The sequence below is a fragment of the Heterodontus francisci genome, chromosome 25, assembly GCF_036365525.1.
Source record: "Heterodontus francisci isolate sHetFra1 chromosome 25, sHetFra1.hap1, whole genome shotgun sequence".
In the NCBI taxonomy this organism is placed as follows: Eukaryota; Metazoa; Chordata; class Chondrichthyes; order Heterodontiformes; family Heterodontidae; genus Heterodontus; species Heterodontus francisci.
In genome coordinates, this window is record NC_090395.1 from 77,745,397 (window position 1) to 77,766,677 (window position 21,281).

Here is a 21,281-nt window from a genome sequence, read left to right on the forward strand (position 1 = left end):
ATTCCCCGTCTATCTTTGTCCTTTTCCATAATTACTCTAAATCTAACTGAATTATGATCACTTCCACCAAAGTGCTCCGCAACCTTTTTAAAAAATTATTTTCGGGGATGTGGGTGTCGCTGGCCAGGCCAGCATTGTTGTCAATCCCTAATTGCCTTTAACTAGCAACTTGCTAGGCCATTTCAGAGAGCAGTTAAGAGTCAAGCACATTGCTGTGGGTCTGATGTCACACGTAGGCCAGACCAGGTAAGGACAGATTTCCTTCCCTAAAGGACGTTAGTGAACCAGATGGGTCTCTACAACAATCAAAGATAGTTTTGCGGTGGCATTACTGAGACTAGTTTTTAATTCTATTTTTTAAATTAATTAACTGAATTTTATTAATTAATGAATTTAAATTCCACCCACTGACATGGTGAGATTTGAACCCATGTCCCCAGGGCATTAGCCTAGGCCTCTGGATTACTAGTCCAATGACATTACCACTACTATCCCTTCCACCTGCCCAGCTTTATTCCTTAAAACTTAGTCTAGAACTGCCCCCTTTCTTGGACTTGCTACGTACTGGCTAAAAAAGTTCTCCTGAATGCATTTTAAGAATTCTGCTTCCTCTGTGCCTTTCACACTAGTTCAATCCCAATCACGATTAGGGTAGTTGAAATTCCTCACTATTACTGGGCCCTATTGTTTTTGCACTTCTTAGGGATAAATATTGGCCAGGACACCTCCCCTACTCTCTGAAATAGTGCCATTGGGAACTTTTATATCCACCCAAGAGGACATACACCTGAAGTATGCAACCTGCAAGGCTATGGATCAGGTGCTGGAAGGTGGGATTAGATTGGGCAGCTAGTTTTTTCGGCTGGCGCAGACACGATGGGCTGAATGGCCTCCTTTTGTGCCGTAATCTTTCTATGGTTCTATGGACAGATGTGGCCTCAGTTTAACATCTCATCCATCTGTCCTGCCCCTGTGACCAAGTTTTTAGTCACCTGTCCTCATACCTTCTTCTTTGGCTCAATGTCTGACTATGCTCCTGTGAAATGCTTTGGGATGTTTTATTATGTTAAAAGCACAATGTAAATGCAGCTTCTTGTTGTTTGAATGGTCCTGTGTCTCTCTGTTTTCAGGTATAACAGAAACTGTGGCCCAACTTGCATCAGGATGGATAGCTGACCAGAACTACGCTAGCAAGTACCACTACCACAAGGCTTACCTTCTCCTGTGCGGCCTCTCCAACTTGTTGGCTCCAATGGCAACCACCTATGCCCAGCTGATGGCATATGCCGTGTTCTTTGCTGTCTTCTGTGGCGGATACATGGCCCTGCTGCTCCCTGTCCTGGTAAATCACTAGCTTCTCCATTGCACCTGCATAGTGTTGGTTCAATCCCTCTATTCAAGGCAGTTCCTCAAATATCTGTTGAAAGAAAATGTCACCCAGAAGTGACTTTGTACAGAGTTAGTGAACAAATATTTAAGGACCTGATATGAGAGTCAGCTGTAAGCTATTAGCACATTTACATGAAGCTATTTTTCAATAATAGGACAATCAATAAGATGCAAACTTAGAAGTGGAAATATCCCAGTTTTAAAGGAATTAGGACCTTTTCACATGGACATCATCCACCGTTCTTTCCTCAAGACGCATTCCAATGACGTCAGTTACTGGGAAGCTGTGGGAGACTCTGTCTGAAACTTTTTCCATGGGTTAAGCTCAGTGGACCAGCTGATAGGTCATATTGTTAACAGGATGGTAATGATACATAACTGGATCCGCTTGTTACCAATTTGTGTGTTCTACAGGTGGACCTGGTGGGGGTAACAAAAGTACGAAGTTCACTGGGGTTTTCGATGTTTTTTGCTGGGATTGGCTGCCTGACTGGACCTCCAGCAGCAGGTAAGGTCACACATTGTTCCCCAATAATCAATGCCCCTCAATGCTCGATGTTCCCCAACACCGTCTCCTCAACTGAAAGTAACAATTATCAAGAATTCTGGGTGAATTGAAGTACTTTTAAGAGTGGGACTTTCTACAGTGATATTTCACAAGATCAAATCAACTACTGGCAGGAAAATAGCACATCCGCAGGACATTCTCTCCACTCGTTACATGAAAAAGCTTTTCCTCATGTCACTTTTGCTTCTCTTACCAAATACTTCAAAACTGTGCCCTCTCATTCTCGATCCTTTCATGAATGGGAAGTTTCTCTCGACCTACTCTGTCCAGACCCCTCATGGTTTTGATTACCTCTATCAAATCACCTCTCAGCCTTCTCTTCAAGGAAAACAGTCCGAACTTCTCCAATCTATCTTCATAACGATGTTCCTCTTCCCTGGAACCATTCTCGTGAATCTTTTCTGTACTCTCTCCAATGTCCTCACATCTTTCCAAAAGTGTGGGGCCCAGAACTGGACGCAATACTCCAGCTGAGGCCGAACTAGTGTCTTATACAAGTTCAACATAACTTTCTTGCTCTTGTACTCTATGCCCCAATTAATAAAGCCCAGGATGCTGTATGCTTTATTAACCGCTCTCTCAACCTGTCCTGCCACCTTCAATGACTTATGCACATATACACCCAGGTCCCTCTGCTCCTGCACCCACTTTAGAATTGTACCCTTTATTTTATATTGTCTCTCCATGTTCTTCCTACCAAAATGAATCACTTCACATTTCTGTGCATTGAACTTCATCTGCCACCTGTCTGCCCATTCCACCAACTTGTCTTTGTCCTTTTGAAGTTCTACACTATCCTCCTCACAGTTCACAATGCTTCCAAGTTTTGTATCATCTGAAAACTTTGAAATTGTGCCCTGTACACCAAGGTCTAGGTCACTAATATATATCAGGAAAAGCTAGGGTCCCAACACTGACCTCTGGGGAACTCCACTACAAACCTTCCTCTAGCCTGAAAAACATCCATGAACCACTACTTTTTGTTTCCTGTCACTCAGGCAATTTCATATCCGTCCCTTTTAGTCCATGAGCTACAAGTTTGCTCACAAGTCTGTTGTGTGGCACTGTATCAAATGACTCTTGAAAGTCCATGTACACCACATCAACAGCATTGCCCTCATCAACCCTCTCTGTTACCTCCTCAAAAAACTCCAGCAAGTTAGTTAAACATGATTTGTCCTTAAGAAATTCATGCTGGCTTTCCTTAATTAACTCACATTTGTCCATGTGACCAGTGATTTTGTCCCAAATTATTTTTTCCGGAAGTTTTCCCACCACTGAAGTTAAACTGACTGGCCTGTAGTTGCTGGGTTTATCTTTACACCCTTTTTTGATCAAGGGTGTAACATTTGCAATTCTCCAGTCCTCTGGCACCACCTCTGAGTCTAAGGAAGACTGAAAAATTACAGCCAGTGCCTCTGTGATTTCCACCCTCTCTTCCCTCAGTATCCTTGGATGCATTTCATCTGGTCCTGGTGCTTTATTCACTTTAAGTACAGACAGCCTATTTAATACTTCCTCTTTTATCAATTTTAAACCCCTTTCCTGTCTGAACTGCCTCCTCTTTCAACATTGCCTGGGTAGCATCTTTTTCCTTGGTAAATACAGATGCAAAGTATTCAGTTAGTACCTCAGCTATGCCCTCTGCCTCCATGTGTAAATCCCCTTTCTGGTCCCTAATCGGCCCAACTCCCCTTTTACCACCCTTTTACTGTTTGTATGCCTATAGAAAACTTCAGGATTTCCTTTAATGCTAGTTGCCAGTCTCTTTTCATGCTCTCTCTTTGCTTCTCTTATTGCCTTTTCACTTCCTCTCTCGACCTTCTATATTCAGCCTGGTTCTCAATAGTATTTTTACCTGGCATCTGTCATCAGCACACTTTTTCTTCTTTATCTTAATCTCTATCTCTTTTGTCATACAGGGAGCTCTGGATTTGTTTACTCTACTTTTCCCCTTCGATGGAACATATCTTGACTGTGCCCGAACTTTCTCTTCTTTGAAGGTGGCCCATTGTTCATCTATTGGTTTCCTGCCAGCTTTTGACTCCAATTTATTCGTCCCAGCTCCATTCTTACCCCATTGAAGTTGGCATACCCCCAGTTAATTATTCTTACCCTGGATTGCTCTTTGTTCTGTCCTATGAAGAGAGATTGGGGAAACTGGGCCTGTATTCTCTAGAGTTTTGAAGAATGAGATGTGATTTCATTGAAACCTACAAAATACTTAAAGAGATAGACAGGATAGATGCAGGTAAGATGTTTCCCCTGGTTGGGTGTCTAGAACCAGGGGACACAATTTCAAAATAAGGCGGAAGCCACTTAGGACAGAGATGAGGAGAAATTTCTTTACTCATAGGGTTGTGAATCTTTGGAATTCTCTACCCCAGAGGGCTGTGGAAGCTCAGTCATTGAGTATGTTTAAAGCAGAGATTGACAGATTTCTAAATACAAATGACATAAGGGGATATGAGGATAATGTGGGATAAAGGCATTGAAATGGATGATCAGCCACGATCCTACTGAATGGTGGGGCAGGCTCGATGGGCTGAATGGCCTGCTGCTGCTCCTATGTTCCACTGTTCTTTTCCATAGTCAGCCTAAACCTTATGATACCTTATGCTCACTGTCCCCTAAATGCTCTCCTACGGATACTTGATCCACTTGGCCCACCTAACTCCCAAGAACCAGGTCTAGCAGTGCCTCCTTTCTCGTTGGACTACCAACATACTGTTGTAGAAAATTTTCCTGAATACACTCTAGAAACTCTTGCCCCTCACTGCCTTTACACGACTATTATCCCAGTCTATATTTGGATAATTAAAGTCCCCCATTATAACGACCCTATAATTTTTGCACCTCCCTGTAATTTCCTTGCAAATTTGTTCCTCCACGTCTTTCCCTATAGACAACACCGAGCAATGTAACCCACCCCTTTTTTAGTTCCTTAGCTCTAGCTAAATTGATTCTGTCCTCGACTCCTCTGGGACATCCTTTTTCTCCAGCACTGCAATGCTCTCCTTAATCAATATCGCCACCCCTCCCCCTTTTTTCCCTTTCCTATCTTTCCTGAACATCTTGTATCCAGGAATATTTAGCACGCAGTCCTGTCCTCCTTTGAGCCAGGTCTCTGTTATAGCCTCAACATCATATTTCCACATGACAATCTGCGCCTGTACCTCACCAGTCTTATTAACCACACTCCATGCATTCACATACCTCTATTTATTAGGTACAAAAATACTGGAGATGAAATAAAGGCTGTTTAGCTGACAGTCAAGAATCATCATGAGACGAATTCAGTCTTGGCCTGATTCCACTCACAGTGAAGTATGATGTGGTTCCAAGCAGAAACAGTCTCCAGTTGCTTCCTTACCTCACACAGATTTCTCTTGCTGTCAATTCTGTCCTCCCGAAAGGTGTCTACATCTGGGTTTCAATTACGCAGACCCTCTGACCCGTAGACCCCCTGCCCCGCTCTGGCCCACAGAACCATGTACCAGCCCAGCCACTGCATGTCCTGTAACTGGAAAATAACTGAGCCAATTACTAGCACACCAGTAAATTACAGCTATGTGGGAGACTCTGCTTTGCAAGAATGTTACAGGAAAAATGGGTTGTGGAACTTCCTGTGCTATAGCTTCCTTGGTTTTTCAGAAAGCTTTTGGTAAAGTACCAAATGAAAGACTTTTATTTAAAAGGTTTAGAAACGCAATGACTTGGCTATTGAAACAAAACTAGTCATATAAATTGCAAATGCAACTGACTGTACCGCATGCCACAGTATATGGGTACAATGAGTGAAGCTGAATGATCAGAGAGAGCCTTTATAAAGGGGCCTGGGAGAGACAGTGAATTTTCAATGTATTGATATGATGATGAGGTAATTATTAAACATCGGTTTACAGGGGTAACTTTTATGAGTTTGCAGCTCTGGGCCTTGTGCCTTTTGTCGTCTGGTGACAACCAAGGCAATCAACAATGTTTTGGAAAGTCTCCGCAGTCTCTAGTTATATGGGGTGCTGTTTATATTTCACAGTCCTGTGCTCGAGAGGAGAGTTAACTGGCCACTGAGTTCAGTGGTTCAATTCCCGGCCCCTCCTGACTTTTCAAAAATAAAATAAAAGCAGAAAATCAGCTGCAGACACTGACTGTAGGAACAGACGGACTGTCCAGAGCAGAGATTTCTACAGTTCCTGTTCCTGCGTTCAGTTCAGGTCACCTCACAGCAAACACAGGACAGAGTGTGTTCAAGTGGGAATTCCAGCATTCCACAGGAAATCTCAAATTCCAGGGACAGGGATTTAAATAATCGGGAAGCTGCCACACCAGAAATGATGAGAATGAGACAGTCTCTATGCTCCAAATGGGGAAACGAGAGGTTCTTAATGGGTGGATGAAGGAATTTAACAAGTTCTGGGGAGATTATGCGGCCACTTCTGTCTCCAATCCACCATCTATCCTCCTGCAGCTCTTGGTTTGGGGCTAAAGGCCCATCACAACTTAACATCTGCTCTCAGTAGACGTGGCTTCACTCTCCCTAACAGGGGAATGAGGAGATTCCTCCCCCACCCCAAACCCAACCCTGAACTCAAACCCGGATCCCCAACACAGTCTGTTCCCGTCAGACCACTTGGGTTAAAATTGGGGCATCGCAATTGATGTTGTGAGCGGTGCATCAAAGCTTAGATTGTTCCCAAGGTGCAGGAATGGAGACATAAACCCTGCCGGGGGCTGGGGTGGTGGTGGCTGTAGGATGTTTTGATGTTTTCCAATCTTAAACATAAACTATTTAAATTAGCTAAAACAGTTAAAGATAGAATCCTTCTTCTTCTTTGGCCTCCTTGTCTCGAGAGACAATGGGTAAGCGCCTGGAGGTGTCAGTGGTTTGTGGAGCAGTGCCTGGAGTGGCTATAAAGGCCAATTCTAGAGTGACAGGCTCTTCCACAGGTGCTACAGATATAATTGTTTGTGGGGCTGTTACACAGTTGGCTCTCCCCTTGCGCTTTTGTCTTTTTTCCTGCCAACTGCTAAGTCTCTTCGACTTGCCACTATTTAACCCCGCCTTTATGGCTGTCCACCAGCTCTGGCGGTCACTGGCAACTGACTCACACGACTTGTGATCAATGTCACAGGACTTCATGTCGCGTTTGCAGATGTCTTTAAAGCAGAGACACGGACGGCTGGTGGGTCTGATACCAGTGACGAGCTCGCTATACAACGTGTCCTTGGGGATCCTGCCATCTTCCATGCGGCTCACATGGCCAAACCATCTCAAGCGTCGCTGGCTCAGTAGGGTGTATATGCTGGGGATGTTGGCCTCCTCGAGGACTTCTGCGTTGGAGATACGGTCCTGCCACCTGATGCCAAGGATTCTCCGGAGGCAGCGAAGATGGAATGAATTGAGACGTCGCTCTTGTTGTCCAGGCCTCACTGCCATAGAGCAAGGTACTGAGGACACGGGCTTGAAACACACGGAATTTTGTGTTCCGCGCTAGTACGCCATTTCCCACACCCTTTTGGCCAGTCTGGACATAGCAGCAGAGGACTTTCCCATGCGCTTGTTCATTTCTGCATCGGGAGACAGGTTACTGGTGATAGTTGAGCCGAGGGAGGTGAATTCTTGAACCACTTCCAGAGCGTGGTCGCCGATATTGATGGATGGAGCATTTCTGATGTCCTGTCCCATGATGTTCGTTTTCTTGAGGCTGATGGTTAGGCCAAATTCGTTGCAGGTAGCTACAATCCTGTCGATGAGTCTCTGCAGTCACTCTTCTGTGTGGGATGTTACTGCAGCATCGTCAGCAAAGAGGAGTTCCCTGATGAGGACCTTCCGTACTTTGGTCGTCGCTCTTAGACGGGCAAGGTTGAACAACCTGCCACCAGATCTTGTGTGGAGGAAAATTCCTTCTTCTGAAGACTTGAACGCATGTGAGAGCAGCAGTGAGAAGAAGATCCCAAACAGTGTAGGTGCGAGAACACAGCCCTGTTTCATGCCACTCAGGATAGGAAAGGGGTCTGATGAGGCGCTGCTATGCTGAATTGTGCCTTTCATATTGTCCTGGAATGAGGTGATGATACTTCGTAGCTTTGGTGGACATCCGATCTTTGCTAGTAGTTTGAAGAGACCACGTCTGCTGAGGAGGTCAAAGGCTTTGGTGAGATCAATGAAAGCAACGTAGAGGGGCATCTGTTGTTCGCGGCATTTCTCCTGTAGCTGGCGAAGGGAGATCAGCATGTCAATGGTGGATCGCTCTGCTCGAAAGCCACACTGTGCCTCAGGGTAGACACTGGAGTCTGTTTAAAATGACTCGAGCGAAGACTTTCCCCACTACGCTGAGCAGGGAGATTCCACGGTAGTTGTTGCAGTCACTGCGGTCACCCTTGTTCTTATAGAGGGTGATGATATTGGCATCGCGCATGTCCTGTGGTACTGCTCCCTCATCCCAGCACAGGCAAAGCAGTTCATGTAGTGCTGAGAGTATAGCAGGCTTGGCAGTCTTGATTATTTCAGGGGTAATGCTGTCCTTCCCAGGGGCTTTTCCGCTGGCTAGAGAATCAATGGCATCACTGAGTTCCGATTTTGTTGGCTGTTCGTCCAGCTCATCCATGACTGGCAGAGATTGGGCTGCATTGAGGGCGGTATCAGTGACAACATTTTCCCTGGAGTACAGTTCTAGGTAGTGCTCCACCCAGCGGTCCATTTGCTTGCATTGGTCAGTGATCGTTTCCTCTGATTTAGACTTGAGGGGGCGATCTTCCTGATGGTTGGCCCAAAAGCTCTCTTAATGCCATCATGCGTTCCTTTGATGTTTTAGGTGTCAGAGGCCAGCTGAATACGACTGCATATGTGTTGCCAGTAGTCATTTGTGCAGCGCTTCTGGCTGCTTTAAGTGCTACGGATGTTAACTCGCTGGGGGCTTTCTTGTAGTTCAACAGTGCAATGCACTTCACGGCTATGACAGGTTCCAGCTCTTCAAAGTGAGATTGAAACCAGTCTGCATTCTGCTTCTCACGTTTGCCATAGGTGGTCATTGCTGATTCAGAGATGGCGTCTCTGATGTGGGCCCACTTGGTCTCTGCATCCTCTGTAGGAGTGTTTTGAAATGCTTTTTCAAGTGAATTTAGAAACTTATGTAACAGCTGTGGATAAGAAATTCTGTTAGTGTTGATGTGCAGGCAGCCCTTCTGCTTGGAGTGATGCAGCTTCGTTGGTTTGATTCTCACCTTGCTGCACAACAGGGAGTGGTCGGTGTCGCAGTCCACACTATGGAAGCTGCGGTGATTTGAACACTATTTAAAGAGGCTCACCTTGTGACGATGAGGTCCAGCTGGTGCCAACGACGTGATCTTGGGTGCCTCCATGAAACCTGGTGACAGGGTTTAGTATGAAAGAACGAGTTGGTGATACAGAGGTTGTGATAGGTACACAACTCCAGCAGTCTCTGTCCATTCTCATTCACCCTTCCAATGCCATAGCGCCCAAGGCAGGAGGGCCCTGAGTCATGGTCGGCCCCAACCCTGGCGTTAAAGTTCCCCAGCAGGAACAAATGTTCGGTATTGGGAATGCTACTAATGATATTATGGAGTTCCTCGTAGAACTGGTCTTTAACTTCAGGTGGGGAGCAGAGTGTTGGAGCATAGATGCTGAGTAGGTGTACTGGACCAGAGGCGGTGAGCAGTCGGATGGACAGTATGCGTTCCGAGCCATTTGAAGATGGCTCTATCATGCTGAGCAAAGAGTTCTTGCTGGCGAAGCCCACTCCATGCTGTCCTGGTTCTTCAGGATCCCTACCCTGCCAGTATAAGGTGTAGTCTTGCTCTCTTAGAGATCCACTCGCAGGGATGCGTGTCTCCTGAAGTGCTGCAATGTCCACATTGAGTCTCCTGAGCTCGTTGTTAATGATGGCGGTCTTCCGAGAATTGTTGATTTGTGTAAGGTCTTCCGACAGGCCAGGACACATAGTTCTGACGTTCCAGCTTGCAAAACGAAGGGCTGGTACCTTCTTTCCTTTTTTTGCTGTTTGGTGCGGTATTACAGTTCACTTGTCAGGCAATGACCCTGAGCTCTAAGCACCCATTGAAGCAGGTGGACTGTGGCGGGACAGAACCTTACTGACCGGGGGCTGCCAGGTTTGAGGCGGGCGGTAGCTGTCCAGTGAGATGCGATGACCTCTCCCACCGACAAAGGCAACCCGTGGCGCCCAATCTCTACGAAAATTGAGTTTGACTTATAACCCGTAACTGCTGCCTTCCATATTGTTTTGGTCGCTGTGAGGCAGCTATGGAGTGACCTCTCCATGGCGCATGCCTGGGCGGATGTATGGAGGTTGTGAGTTGCCCAAGCGTCAAAACCCCCCTCTCGGCCTTCCTAGTGGGGTCCAAAGGAGTGCAGAGCACGACGTTTGGCACCGATATGGCTGCAGGAACTGCCGGAAACATGTCAAAGGTGACACATGACCGCCTTCGGGGTTCTGCTCTGGATTTTCTGTTAGAGTTTACTCCTTTAGCCTTGGCCTCTCCTGAGACGTCCACAAGGCAGTGGGGTTGTTGGCTCCTATCCCTGAGCAGGGGCCCTAACAAGTAAGCTGTGTGATTTCATGGAGGGTGAGGGAAGGGGGTGCAGTGGATGCCGGGGGGAGGAGGTGGGGGGGAAGGGGGTGTGAGGGGGGCTGGGAAGGGGGATGCAGGGGGGTTGGTGAGGGGGTGGGGGAAGGGAGTGCAAGGGGGGAGCTGGGAAGAGGGTGTGGGGGGGAGGGGGTGGAGGGAAGGGGGTGTGGGGTGGTGTGAGCTGGGAAGGGGGTGCGGGGGAAAGGGGTGTGAGGGAGGGAGGGGGGGTGCTGGGGGGGAAGGTGGTGTAGGGGGGAAGGGGGGAGGCGTCCGGCGGGGTTTCAACCCTGGCGAGCGGGCCAGCCCACAGCTTGCACGGCCTCCTCGATGTCGGCGTCCTCCAGGCTGACTCTGCGCTCATGGTCGCCACGGCGGAGCCTCTTTCCCAGCTCCCAGCTGTGACGGCGGAAGGGCGACCCAGGCCGGATTGAGGCCCTGAACCTCGACAACCGCCTCATGGGCACTCGGGCCGCCTTTCACATCCCTGGCCAGCGCCTTCCAGGTGGGCGCTTCGTTCACATAGTGGCCGCACCAGTTTTGGTGTAGGCTCTTTCAATCGGCGAAAGAAGTTTTTACTACAAAATCCCAAATCAGGTCCATTAAAAAGCTGTAAACAAAGCAAACAAGTCTCTCTTACTGAGGTGCCTCCAGCACCTGAGGTACAATAGGTACCTATTTAAAATTTAATCAGCATTTAAACAGCAGTAAGTATGCTTAGCCTAGTTTTGCAAACACACATCCAGCAAACTCCACAGTGGTTAGGCAGTGGTTGGTAGGCATGGTCGCTGACTGTCACACAGACTGCCATAAGCTTGCAGTGTGCTAATGATGTGTCTATTTCCATCCAAATCTTCAACAAGATAGAATCAAAGTTAAAGAAAAAGCCTATAATTGAGCAAAGATGGGAGGCAGGTCAGAAGATTGGACAGAATATAAAAAACAGCAAAGAATGACTAAAAGATTGATAAGGAAGGTAGAATTAGAGTACGAGAGAAAGCTAGCTAGAAATATAAAGACAGACAGTAAGAGTTTCTATAGATACTTAAAAAAGAAAAGAGTTAACAAAATGAGCGTTGGTCCTATAGAAAGTGACTCTGAGGAATTAATAAGGAGATGGCGGATGAATTGAACAGATATTTTGCATTGGTCTTCACTATTGAGGATATAAGTAACATCCCAGTATTAGCTGCAAGTCAGGAAATGGAAGGGAGGGAGGAACACAAGAAAATTACAAGCACCAGGGAAGTGGTACTGAACAAATTGTGGGAGCTGTGGGCTGACAAGTCCCCGGGTCCTGATGGACTTCATCCTAGGATGTTAAAGAAGTGGCTAGTGGGATAGTTGATGCGTTAGTTTTAATTTTCCAAAATTCCTTGGATTCAGGGAAGGTTCCTTTAGATTGGAAAATAGCGAATGTAACTCCTTTATTCAAAAAGGGAGGGAGACAGAAAGCAGGAAACTACAGGCCAGTTAACTTAACATCTGTCTTAGGGAAAATGTTTATTAAAGGCGTTATAGCAGGGCATTTAGAAAAATTCAAGGTAATCAGGCACAGTCAATGTGGTTTTGTGAAAGGGAAATCATGTTTAACCAATTTATTGGAGTTCTTTGACGGAGTTACATGTGCTGTGGATAAAGGGGAACCGATGGATGTATTGTACTTAGATTTCCAGAAGGCATTTGATAAGGTACCACATCAAAGGTTATTGCACGAAAAAGCTCATGGTGTAGGGGGTAACACATTGGCTAGCTAACAGGAAACAGAGAGTAGGCATAATTGGGTCATTTTCTGGTTGGCAAGATGTAACGAGTGGTGTGCAACAGGGATCTGTGCTGGGGCCTCAACTTTTTACAATTTATATAAATGACTTAGATGAAGGGACCGAAGGTATGGTTGCTAAATTTGCTGATGACACAAAGACAGGTAGGAAAGTAACTTGTGCAGAGGACATAAGGGGGCTACAAAGGGATATAGATAGGTTAAGTGAGTGGACAAAGACCTGGCAAATGGAGTATAATATGGGAAAATGTGAAATTATCTACTTTGGCAGGAAGAATAAAAAAAAGCATATTATCTAAATGGTGAGAGATTGCAGAGCTCTGAGATGCAGAGGGATCTGGGTGTCCTAGTGCATGAATCGCAAGTACAGCACATAATTAGGAAAGCTAATAGAGTGATATTGTTTATTGTGAGAGGAATTGAATACAAAAGTAAGGAGATTATGCTTCAGCTATACAGGGCATTGGTGAGACCACTTCTGGAGTACTGTGTACAGTACTGGTCTCCTTATTTAAGGAAGGATGTAAAAGCGTTGGAGGCAGAACAGAGAAGGTTTACTAGACTAATACCTGGAATGCGTGGGCTGTCTTACAAGGAAAGATTGGACAGGCTAGGCTTGTATCCACTGGAGTAAGAGGCGATTTGATTGAAACATATAAGACCCTGAGGGATCTTGTCAGGGAGGATGTGGAAAGGATGAGTCCCCTTGTGGGGGAATCTAGAACTGGGGGGTCTCTGTTTAAAAATAAAGGGTCGCCCATTTAACAGAGATGAGGAGACATTTTTTCTCTGAGGATTGAGAGTCTTTGGAATTCTCTTCCTCAAAAGGCGGTGGAAGCAGGGTCTTTGAATATTTTTAAGGCAGAGGTAGATAGATTCTTGATAAGCAAGGGGTTGGAAGGTTATCGGGGTAGGTGGAAATGTGGAGTAATCAGTTCAGCCACAAACTTACTGAATGGCGGAGCAGGCTCGAAGTTCTGAGTGGCCTACTACTCCTCCTAATTTGTATGTTCGTATTCACATTACTTTGCTCCAGTTTTGTAAACTATTTGAAAGTTGCCAAAACGTAAATTCCAACATTTCCTGCCCACTCCATCTAAGATCTTCTAACATTGGTGTAACTGAGTTACAGACAAGGGACCAACTGGGTTGTGGGGAGTTGGGTGGATAGTTTATAGGCCCCCTAACAGTAGCTACACAGTAGGACAGAGTATACAAGAAGAAATAAATGAGGGCTTGTAAGGAAGGAACTGCAATAATCATGGGTGATTTAAATCTTCTTATAGATTGGATGAATCAGATTGGCAAAGGTAGCCTGGAAGATGAATTCATAGAGTGTATTCAGGACAGTTTCATAGAGCAATACATTCTAGTGCCAGCCAGGGAGCAGGCTGTTTTAGACCTGGTAATGTGCAATGAAACAGTTTTAATTAGTGACCTCTTAGTAAAAGAGCCTCTAGGCAACAGTGATCATAACATGATAACATTTCACATTAAATTTGAGGTTGAGAAGTGTGGGCCTTTGACTTAAATAAAGGCAATTAAAAGAGTATGAAGACAGAGTTAGCTAAAGTGAACTGGGAAAATAGATTAAAGGGTAGGACAGTAAAGAAGCAGTGGCAGACATTTAAGGAGATAATTCATAACTCTCCGCAAAGATATATTCCAGTGAGAAAGACATACTCTATGAGAAGGATTACACCATCCATGGCTAACTAAGGAAGTTAGGGATAGTATCAAATTGAAAGAAAAGCATACAATACTGCAAAGATTAGTGGTAGGTCAGAAGATTGGACAGATTTTAGAAACCAGCAAAGAATAACCAAACAAAAATGAGGGAGAAATTAGAGCTGAGAGAAAGCTAGCTAGAAATATAAAAACAGACAATAAGAGTTTCTACAAGTATTTAAAAATGAAAAAAGTAACTAAAGTGAGCATTGGTCCCTTAAAGGGTGAGACTGGAGAATTAATAAGAAACAAGGAACTGGCGGAAGTGTTGATCAGATATTTTGTGTCCGTCTTCACTGTAGAAGACACAAAGAAACCCCAAGAATACTTGAAAATCAAGAGGTAAAAAGGAGAGAGGAACTTAAACCAATCACTAGATTCAGAACTTGTTACAAACAGGTGAGGAAGGGATCTCGGGCTCCCCTTTTGCTCCTTCTCTGGTTTGACCTCAACAGGGTTTATCCTTTTAACACAGTGATTAACTTACCACCTCAGTGAGCACTTGCTCCTGCTCCTCTAATATAATTGTAAATGAACCAACCAATCAGACAGGTTTTCTTGAGTTTAAACAAGAGGTAAGTTTGTTAACCTTATCACTCTAAACCAGTTAAAATTACTAAAATACGCGATGCATCCACGCTCACATTCATATGAGAGGCACACACACACAAATAGATACAGAGGGGAGAAAAAAGAAGAGTTTGGAGGTTGAAGCAAAGTCCGTAATAAATGGAATTCAAATACAGAGTTTGTGTCTTTAGTTGAAGTTAAAGTCTTGAAGTCCTCGCTGGGTCACGTGCACAATTTAGGATTGCTTCTCTGGTTCTAGAAGGCAGGAGAGGGACTTCATCCCTGTCCCCTGGTTGTTGCCTGTAAGGATCTGTAGTCTTGAGGCTTAGTAACTGCCACCGAGGCTTCCCTGGGACTTTGCTAGTGAGAGGTGCTTTCTTCCTTGGAGTTCAGTTATTGTCTGCTTTTCAAAGGCACAATTCATAAAACCTCAGTTACACAGGCAGTCATATCATATGACCACCTCTTTGTTTGAATCATGTTTCTGGAAGGTTTTTTGAAATTCAAAGTTCTTCAGACATACTTGGTGGTGGGGGAGGTGGGGGTTGGCTCTTTCAAAGTCAATGGGTGTCGATGGCTTCTGAATACCCACATTGACAAAACCATTCTAGGTGATTAAATCAGAGCGCACCCCTATTGTTCTGGCTAGACTGGGTCATCATCTCTGTCTCCCAGCCGGCCTTTGGCTTCTCATATGCAAATTGTGTGTGGCCATCTTTAGCTGTTCTGTTCTGCTTTTTAAAAGTTATTTGTAATAATGTCCAGTAAAAAAAGTCTCAGGCAGAGCTCCATATGACAAAATTAATATTTTCCATTTGGCATGTGAAAGACTGACAGGTTCCTTGGACCTGATGGCTTGCATCCTAGGTCTTAAAAGAAATCGCTGCAGAGATAGTAGATGCATTGGTTGTGATCTTCCAAAATTCCCTAGATTCTGGAAAAGTCCCAGTGGATCGGAAAATTCCAAATGTAACACCTCTATTCAAGAAAGGAAGGAGACAGAAAGTAGGAAACTCTAGGCCAGTTAGCCTAACATCTGTCATAGGGAAAATGCTAGCATCCATTATTAAAGAAGTAATAGCAGGTCATTTAGAAAATCATAATGCAATCAGACAGAGTCAACAGGGTTTTGTGAAAGGGAAATCGTGTTTAACTAATTTATTAGAGTTCTTTAAGGAAGTAACAAGCAAGGTGAATAAAGGGAAACCTAAAAATGCAGTCTACTTTGATTTCCAAAAGGCGTTTGATTGTATTTATTTAGTGAATACAAATCCCTGGAGCCAAGCAATAGCCTCCTGACTTGCTGAGTTTAAGGAGATTAGTCCACCACTTAGTCTCTGAAGGGGACGCTCCTCGGTAATGTGCAGCATTGTTTGTGTCTCTCCACAAATGCATAAGGGGTTTGTACTGAGCCCCAGTGGTGGAGGTTGGCTGCGCAGGGGCCCTGGCTTGTCCTGAACCTGTTTAGTAAGGACCACTCTCGCCATAGGAATTCAAAGCCTGCCATTCAACAGAAAGGGTTTGTCACAAGGAACTTGTTAGTGACTTCCCATGTTTCCCATTCCTTGATCCAAAGGATGTCTGCTGGTCGATCTTGCTCAGGTAGTTTGCTCCATATGGGGCACCAAGATGGAAGATGGGCAGCAGCTGGATTGAACATGTCATTATGGAGCGGTAAGTGAGGTGCAGCATGGATGGTTTCCACCAGCTTGTAGGTTTTCGTCAGTCAGTGGATGTGTGGAGGAGTGATGTTTGCGAGGACAGGAAGCCAGGGGAGGGGTGTTGAGTGGAGGGTTCCAGTTATGATGCATATTGTTGCATTCAATTGGGCATCCAGAAGATGCGTATGTGATGACCTATGCCAGACAGGTGCACAGTACTCTGCTGCTGAGTATGATTGGGCAAGTGCTGGGGTCCAGAGTGTTGTGGCGGCAGCACCCCACGTAGATCCAGCAAGTTTTGTCAATAGCTTGTTTCTCGTTTTGACCTTTGCTGCTGTTTTTTTCAGATGCTCCCGGAAGGACAAAGTCCTGTCCAAAGTCACTCCCAAGTATGTTGTGTTGGGATCACGCTTTAGTCTCTGACCATCCATATAGATATGCAATTCTTTTTTGGCACTGACATCAAGGAGGTGGAATACACTGGATATAGTTTTGGAGGGATTCACTGTGAGACGCCATGTGCTGCAATAGTCTGTCAACTTTGTAAATCTTCATTAAGGATATGGTCCAGGGTGCAGAAGGATGGAGCTTGGGTGGCACAACAGATGTCATCACCATAGATGAACGCAAGAGACATGGCTGTTGGCAGGTCATTTGTATATATGTTGAACAGTGTTGAGGCTAGCACTGAGCCCTGTGGTAGTCCGTTGGCCAGTCTTCTCCATGCTCTTCTCCCTTGTCCAAGGTGGACTCTAAATCGTCTGTTGTGAAGGAGTGTTTCAACAACTGTCCCGATCCAGGTTGGAAGCACTCTGGACAGCTTTTGGAGCAGGCCAATGTGCTACACTGTATCATAGGTGAGGTCCAGTAGCACCATGCCTGTCTTCAGATTCTTTTGGAAGCCATTTTCAATGTAGGTGATGAGTGCCAGAACTTAATCACGTCTGCTGCGCTCCTTACGGAAACCAGCTTGGTCAACATTAAGGATAGTCTCTACTTCTGGAGATATGCATTGCAGAATAAGACTCTCAGAGGTCTTAAAGTACCCAGAAAGTAGTGAAATCAGTCGATAGTGTGAGATCTTTTCCGGGTTTTGGAATGGCAGTGATCTTTGCCGTACGTCACACCTTCGGGAGTGAGTTTAAACTGATGCTTCTTGTGTAGAACTGAGTCAGCCAGACACAAGCATGGGGCCAAGTTATTTAAAGAATTCTGGTGCCATATTGTCATATCCTGCTGCTTTGCCACATTTCAGGCCCCTAAATGCTTTCTCCAGTTCTGTGATCTTGAAGGGATGAGGACTGCCATGTTGTTGGCATTGTTTTTTCAGTTCATTACAGATGATGCATTTTGTTTTCTTTTCCAACGGTGTCCTCACTACATGGAGCGGATGACTAGCAACTTGGTTCGGGTTAACAGATAGGTGATTTAGTACAGGTGGTTTGTGGGCTGCGCCGAAGCAGTGAATCAGGCTCCAGCACTTCCAACTGGAATGAGGACAAATGCGGGTTAATTAAGGAAAGTGAGCATGGATTTCTTAAGGGAAAATCATGTTCAACTAACTTGCTGGAGTATTTTGAGGAGCTAATACAGGGTTGATGAGGGCAATGCTGTTGATGTGGTGTACATAGAATTTCAAAAGGCATTTGATACAGTGCCACACAACAGACTTGTGAGCAAACTTGTAGCTCATGGAATAAAAGGGACGGTAGCAACATGGATATGGAATTGGCTGAGTGACAGGAAACAGAGAGTAGTGGTTAATGGATGTTTTAGGGCTGGAGGAAGGTTTGTAGTGGAGTTCCCCAGAGGTCAGTGTTGGGACCCTTGCTTTTCCTGATATATATTAATGACCTAGACCTTGGTGTACAGGGCACAATTTTAAAGTTTGCAGATGATACGAAACTTGGAAGCATTGTGAACTGTGAGGAGCATAGTGTTGAACTGCAAAAGGACATAGACAAGTTAGTGGAATAGGCAGACAGGTGGCAGATGAAGTTCAATGCAGAGAAATGAGAGGTGATTCATTTTGGTAGGAAGAACATGGAGAGACAATATAGAATAAAGGGTACAATTCTAAAGGGGGTGCAAGAGCAGAAGAACCTGGGTATATATGTGCATAAGTCATTGAAGGTGGCAGGACAGGTTGAGAGAGTGGTTAATAAAGCAAATAGTATCCTGGGCTTTATTAATATGGGCATAGAGTACAAGAGAAAGAAAGTTATGTTGAACTTGCTTAAGATGGCACAGTGGCGCAGTGGTTAGCACCGCAGCCTCACAGCTCCAGGGACCCAGGTTCGATTCTGGGTACTGCCTGTGTGGAGTCTGCAAGTTCTCCCTTTGACCGTGTGGGTTTCCGCCGGGTGCTCTGGTTTCCTCCCACAGCCAAAGACTTGCAGGTGATAGGTAAATTGGCCATTGTAAATTGCCCCTAGTGTAGGTAGGTGGTAGGGAATATGGGATTACTGTCGAGTTAGTATAAATGGGTGGTTGTTGGTCGGCACAGACTCGGTGGGCCGAAGGGCCTGTTTCAGTGCTGTATCTCTAAATAAATAAAAATAAAATAAGACACTAGTTCAGCCTCAGCTGGGGTATTGTGTCCCATTCTGGGCACTGCACTTTAGGAAAGATGTGAGGGCATTGGAAAGAGTACAGAAAAGATTCACGAGAATGGTTCCAGGGATGAGGAATTTCAGTTATGAAGATAGATTGGAGAAGTTAGGACTGTTTTCCTTGGAGAAGAGAAGACTGAGAGGTGATTTGGTAGAGGTATTCAAAATCATGAGTTGTCTGGATAGAGTAGATAGAGAGAAACTGTTCCCACTTGTGAAAGGACTGAGAACGAGAGGGCACAGATTTAAAGTATTTGGTAAGAGAAACAAAAGTGACATGAGGAAAAGCTTTTTCACACAGCAAGTCATTAAGGTCTGGAATGTGCTGCCTGAGAACGTGGTGGAGGCAGGTTCAATTGAAGCATTTAAAAGGGAATTAGACAGTTATATGAAAAGGAAGAATGTGCAGGGTTACAGGGAGAAGGCAGGGGAATGGAACTGAGAGAATTGCTCTTTCAGAGAGCTGGTGTGGACATGATGGGCCAAATGGCCTCCTTCTGCACTGTAATGATTCTGTGAGTGAAATTTAGCTTTGCTGGGGACAATGATCGGGGACAGTGGATCAGCATTCACGCCCCCCAGTCAGTACCCAGACGCCCCCGGGGAAGCTAATGATCCTACCAGCAGAATGAATTCCAAGGAAAAATTAAAGAGCCCCCTTGTGGAATCCCAGTCACTCCAGAACCGCCAGTCTCAACATTGAGAAACCTTCTGGCCTTATGGCAATAGGGATGCTCTCCGAATCTTTCAACTTAACTGTGAGGGCCTATCGGCCACCAAGCGAAACCTCACTGGATGTCTTGCCACCCAACACCCCTCGACATCATTTGCCTATAAGAGACCCATATTGGAACTGAAGAAGCAGGTTGCTATTACATCAAAGGCTTTGACCTACTGAGCTACTCCCCGCATGCGAAACGCGGCCATGTCACCTATGTCCGATCTGACATTGCCGATGCAGCTGCCCTGTCACCAACCACGTTCTGCGACACAATTCGGGTCAGCAGTTTCCATATTGCAAGCGTGTTCAAGCCTCCAAGTGCCAGCTGGGAACAACAAGTTCTGCCAATACTACCTCACCCAGCCAGCTATGTGGGAGAGTTCAACAGACACTGACTGGGGTTACTCAGTACCAGGCAGAGATGGTGAACAGCTACTAGAGTGGGGCTCCAGAAATTAACTTACCCTGTGTTTTGACCAGGTGAGAAAGGTGTCTAGGGGCCTGTTACTGTCTTCATCTTGTCTTATTGTAACAGGGTTTAATTTTAAACACACTGTGAATCCTTGTTCACAGCTTTCCAATTATAAGGCAAAGAAATGAGCATAAACAGGCTTTCTCAGGTTTAAAGAAGAAAAGTGAAATTTATTAAACCTTAACCTTCAGCTCTAATATGGTTAACACCAACAGATATATGATTTGCCCACGCTAGCATGCACACGCGATACATGGATGGCAGGACTGACGTATGAAGAGAGATTGGGTCGATTTAGGCTTGTATTTGCCAGAGTTTAGAAGAATGAGAGGGGATCTCATAGAAACCTACAGAATTCTAACAGGACTGGACAGACTAGATGCAGGAAGGATGTTCCCGATGGTGGGGGAGTCCAGGACCAGGGGTCACAGTCTAAGTATAAGGGATAAGCCATTTAGGACTGAGATGAAGAGAGATTTCTTCACCCAGAGAGGTGAACCTGTCAAATTCTCTACCACGGAACGCAGTTGAGGCCAAATCATTAAATATATTCATGAAAGAGTTAGATATAGTACTTAGGGCTAAAGGGATCAAGGGATATGGAGAGAAAGCGGGAACAGGGTACTGAGTTTGGATGATCAGCCATGATCGTATCGAATAGCGGTGCAGACTCAAAGGGCCGAATGGCCTACTCCTGCTCCTATTTTTTTATGTCTCAATACATGCAAATAGGGACAGAAAAGAGAAGAAAAATCAAATGGAAAGGTTTGAGGTAAAGGCCTGCTACCCGACCCCAATGGGACCCGACGACATGTGTCGAGTTTGGGTCGGGTCGCACTTCCGGGTCCGGCATTCGGGCTCGGGTCGGGTTTCCTTAGTAGACCTTTAGTTTGGGGCAGTCTCGAAAAGGGGGTTTCTTGTTACTGTTTCTGTGTTTCCAGCTCGCTGTAGAGTCCTTGATTGTAGACAGCTCTTACTTTTCATTGGGACCCAGGATTCTTCTTAACCTTGTTCACTGTAGGAGAGTTTTCTCTCTGGGTTTTCATATGTCTTCAATGGTTTACAATGCTGGTGTGAGGGAGATGAGAGCAGACAGGAGAGAGATGTTCTCAAACCATGAGCCAAGAGCTTTCTGAGTTCAAATTCCTTGTTGGAAGTTTGAATTAGAGTCAC

The 21,281-nt window shown here is 45.3% G+C and overlaps 2 protein-coding genes across 15 annotated transcripts in view; one reads left to right on the forward strand and one right to left on the reverse strand.

The window, feature by feature from the left end:
• The window catches only part of slc16a4 (solute carrier family 16 member 4), a 204,370-nt gene that overhangs the window by 159,127 nt on the left and 23,962 nt on the right, over positions 1 to 21,281 (forward strand). For all 3 annotated transcript variants that reach the window (XM_068057573.1, XM_068057575.1, XM_068057574.1), the window contains exons 8-9: positions 1,131 to 1,342; positions 1,804 to 1,897. In XM_068057573.1, coding sequence (XP_067913674.1) covers positions 1,131 to 1,342; positions 1,804 to 1,897 — 306 coding nt within the window. The remainder of the gene's footprint in view (positions 1 to 1,130; positions 1,343 to 1,803; positions 1,898 to 21,281) is intronic.
• The window catches only part of rbm15 (RNA binding motif protein 15), a 143,203-nt gene that overhangs the window by 9,947 nt on the left and 111,975 nt on the right, over positions 1 to 21,281 (reverse strand). For 10 of the 12 annotated variants that reach the window (XR_010977521.1, XM_068057563.1, XM_068057564.1 and 7 more), the window contains one exon: positions 1,217 to 1,447. The gene's annotated coding sequence lies outside the window, so the exon portion shown is untranslated. Of the gene's footprint in view, positions 1 to 1,216; positions 1,448 to 15,796; positions 17,791 to 21,281 lie in introns of those variants that run through there. The other 2 variants (XM_068057566.1, XM_068057568.1) reach the window with 2 other exon arrangements.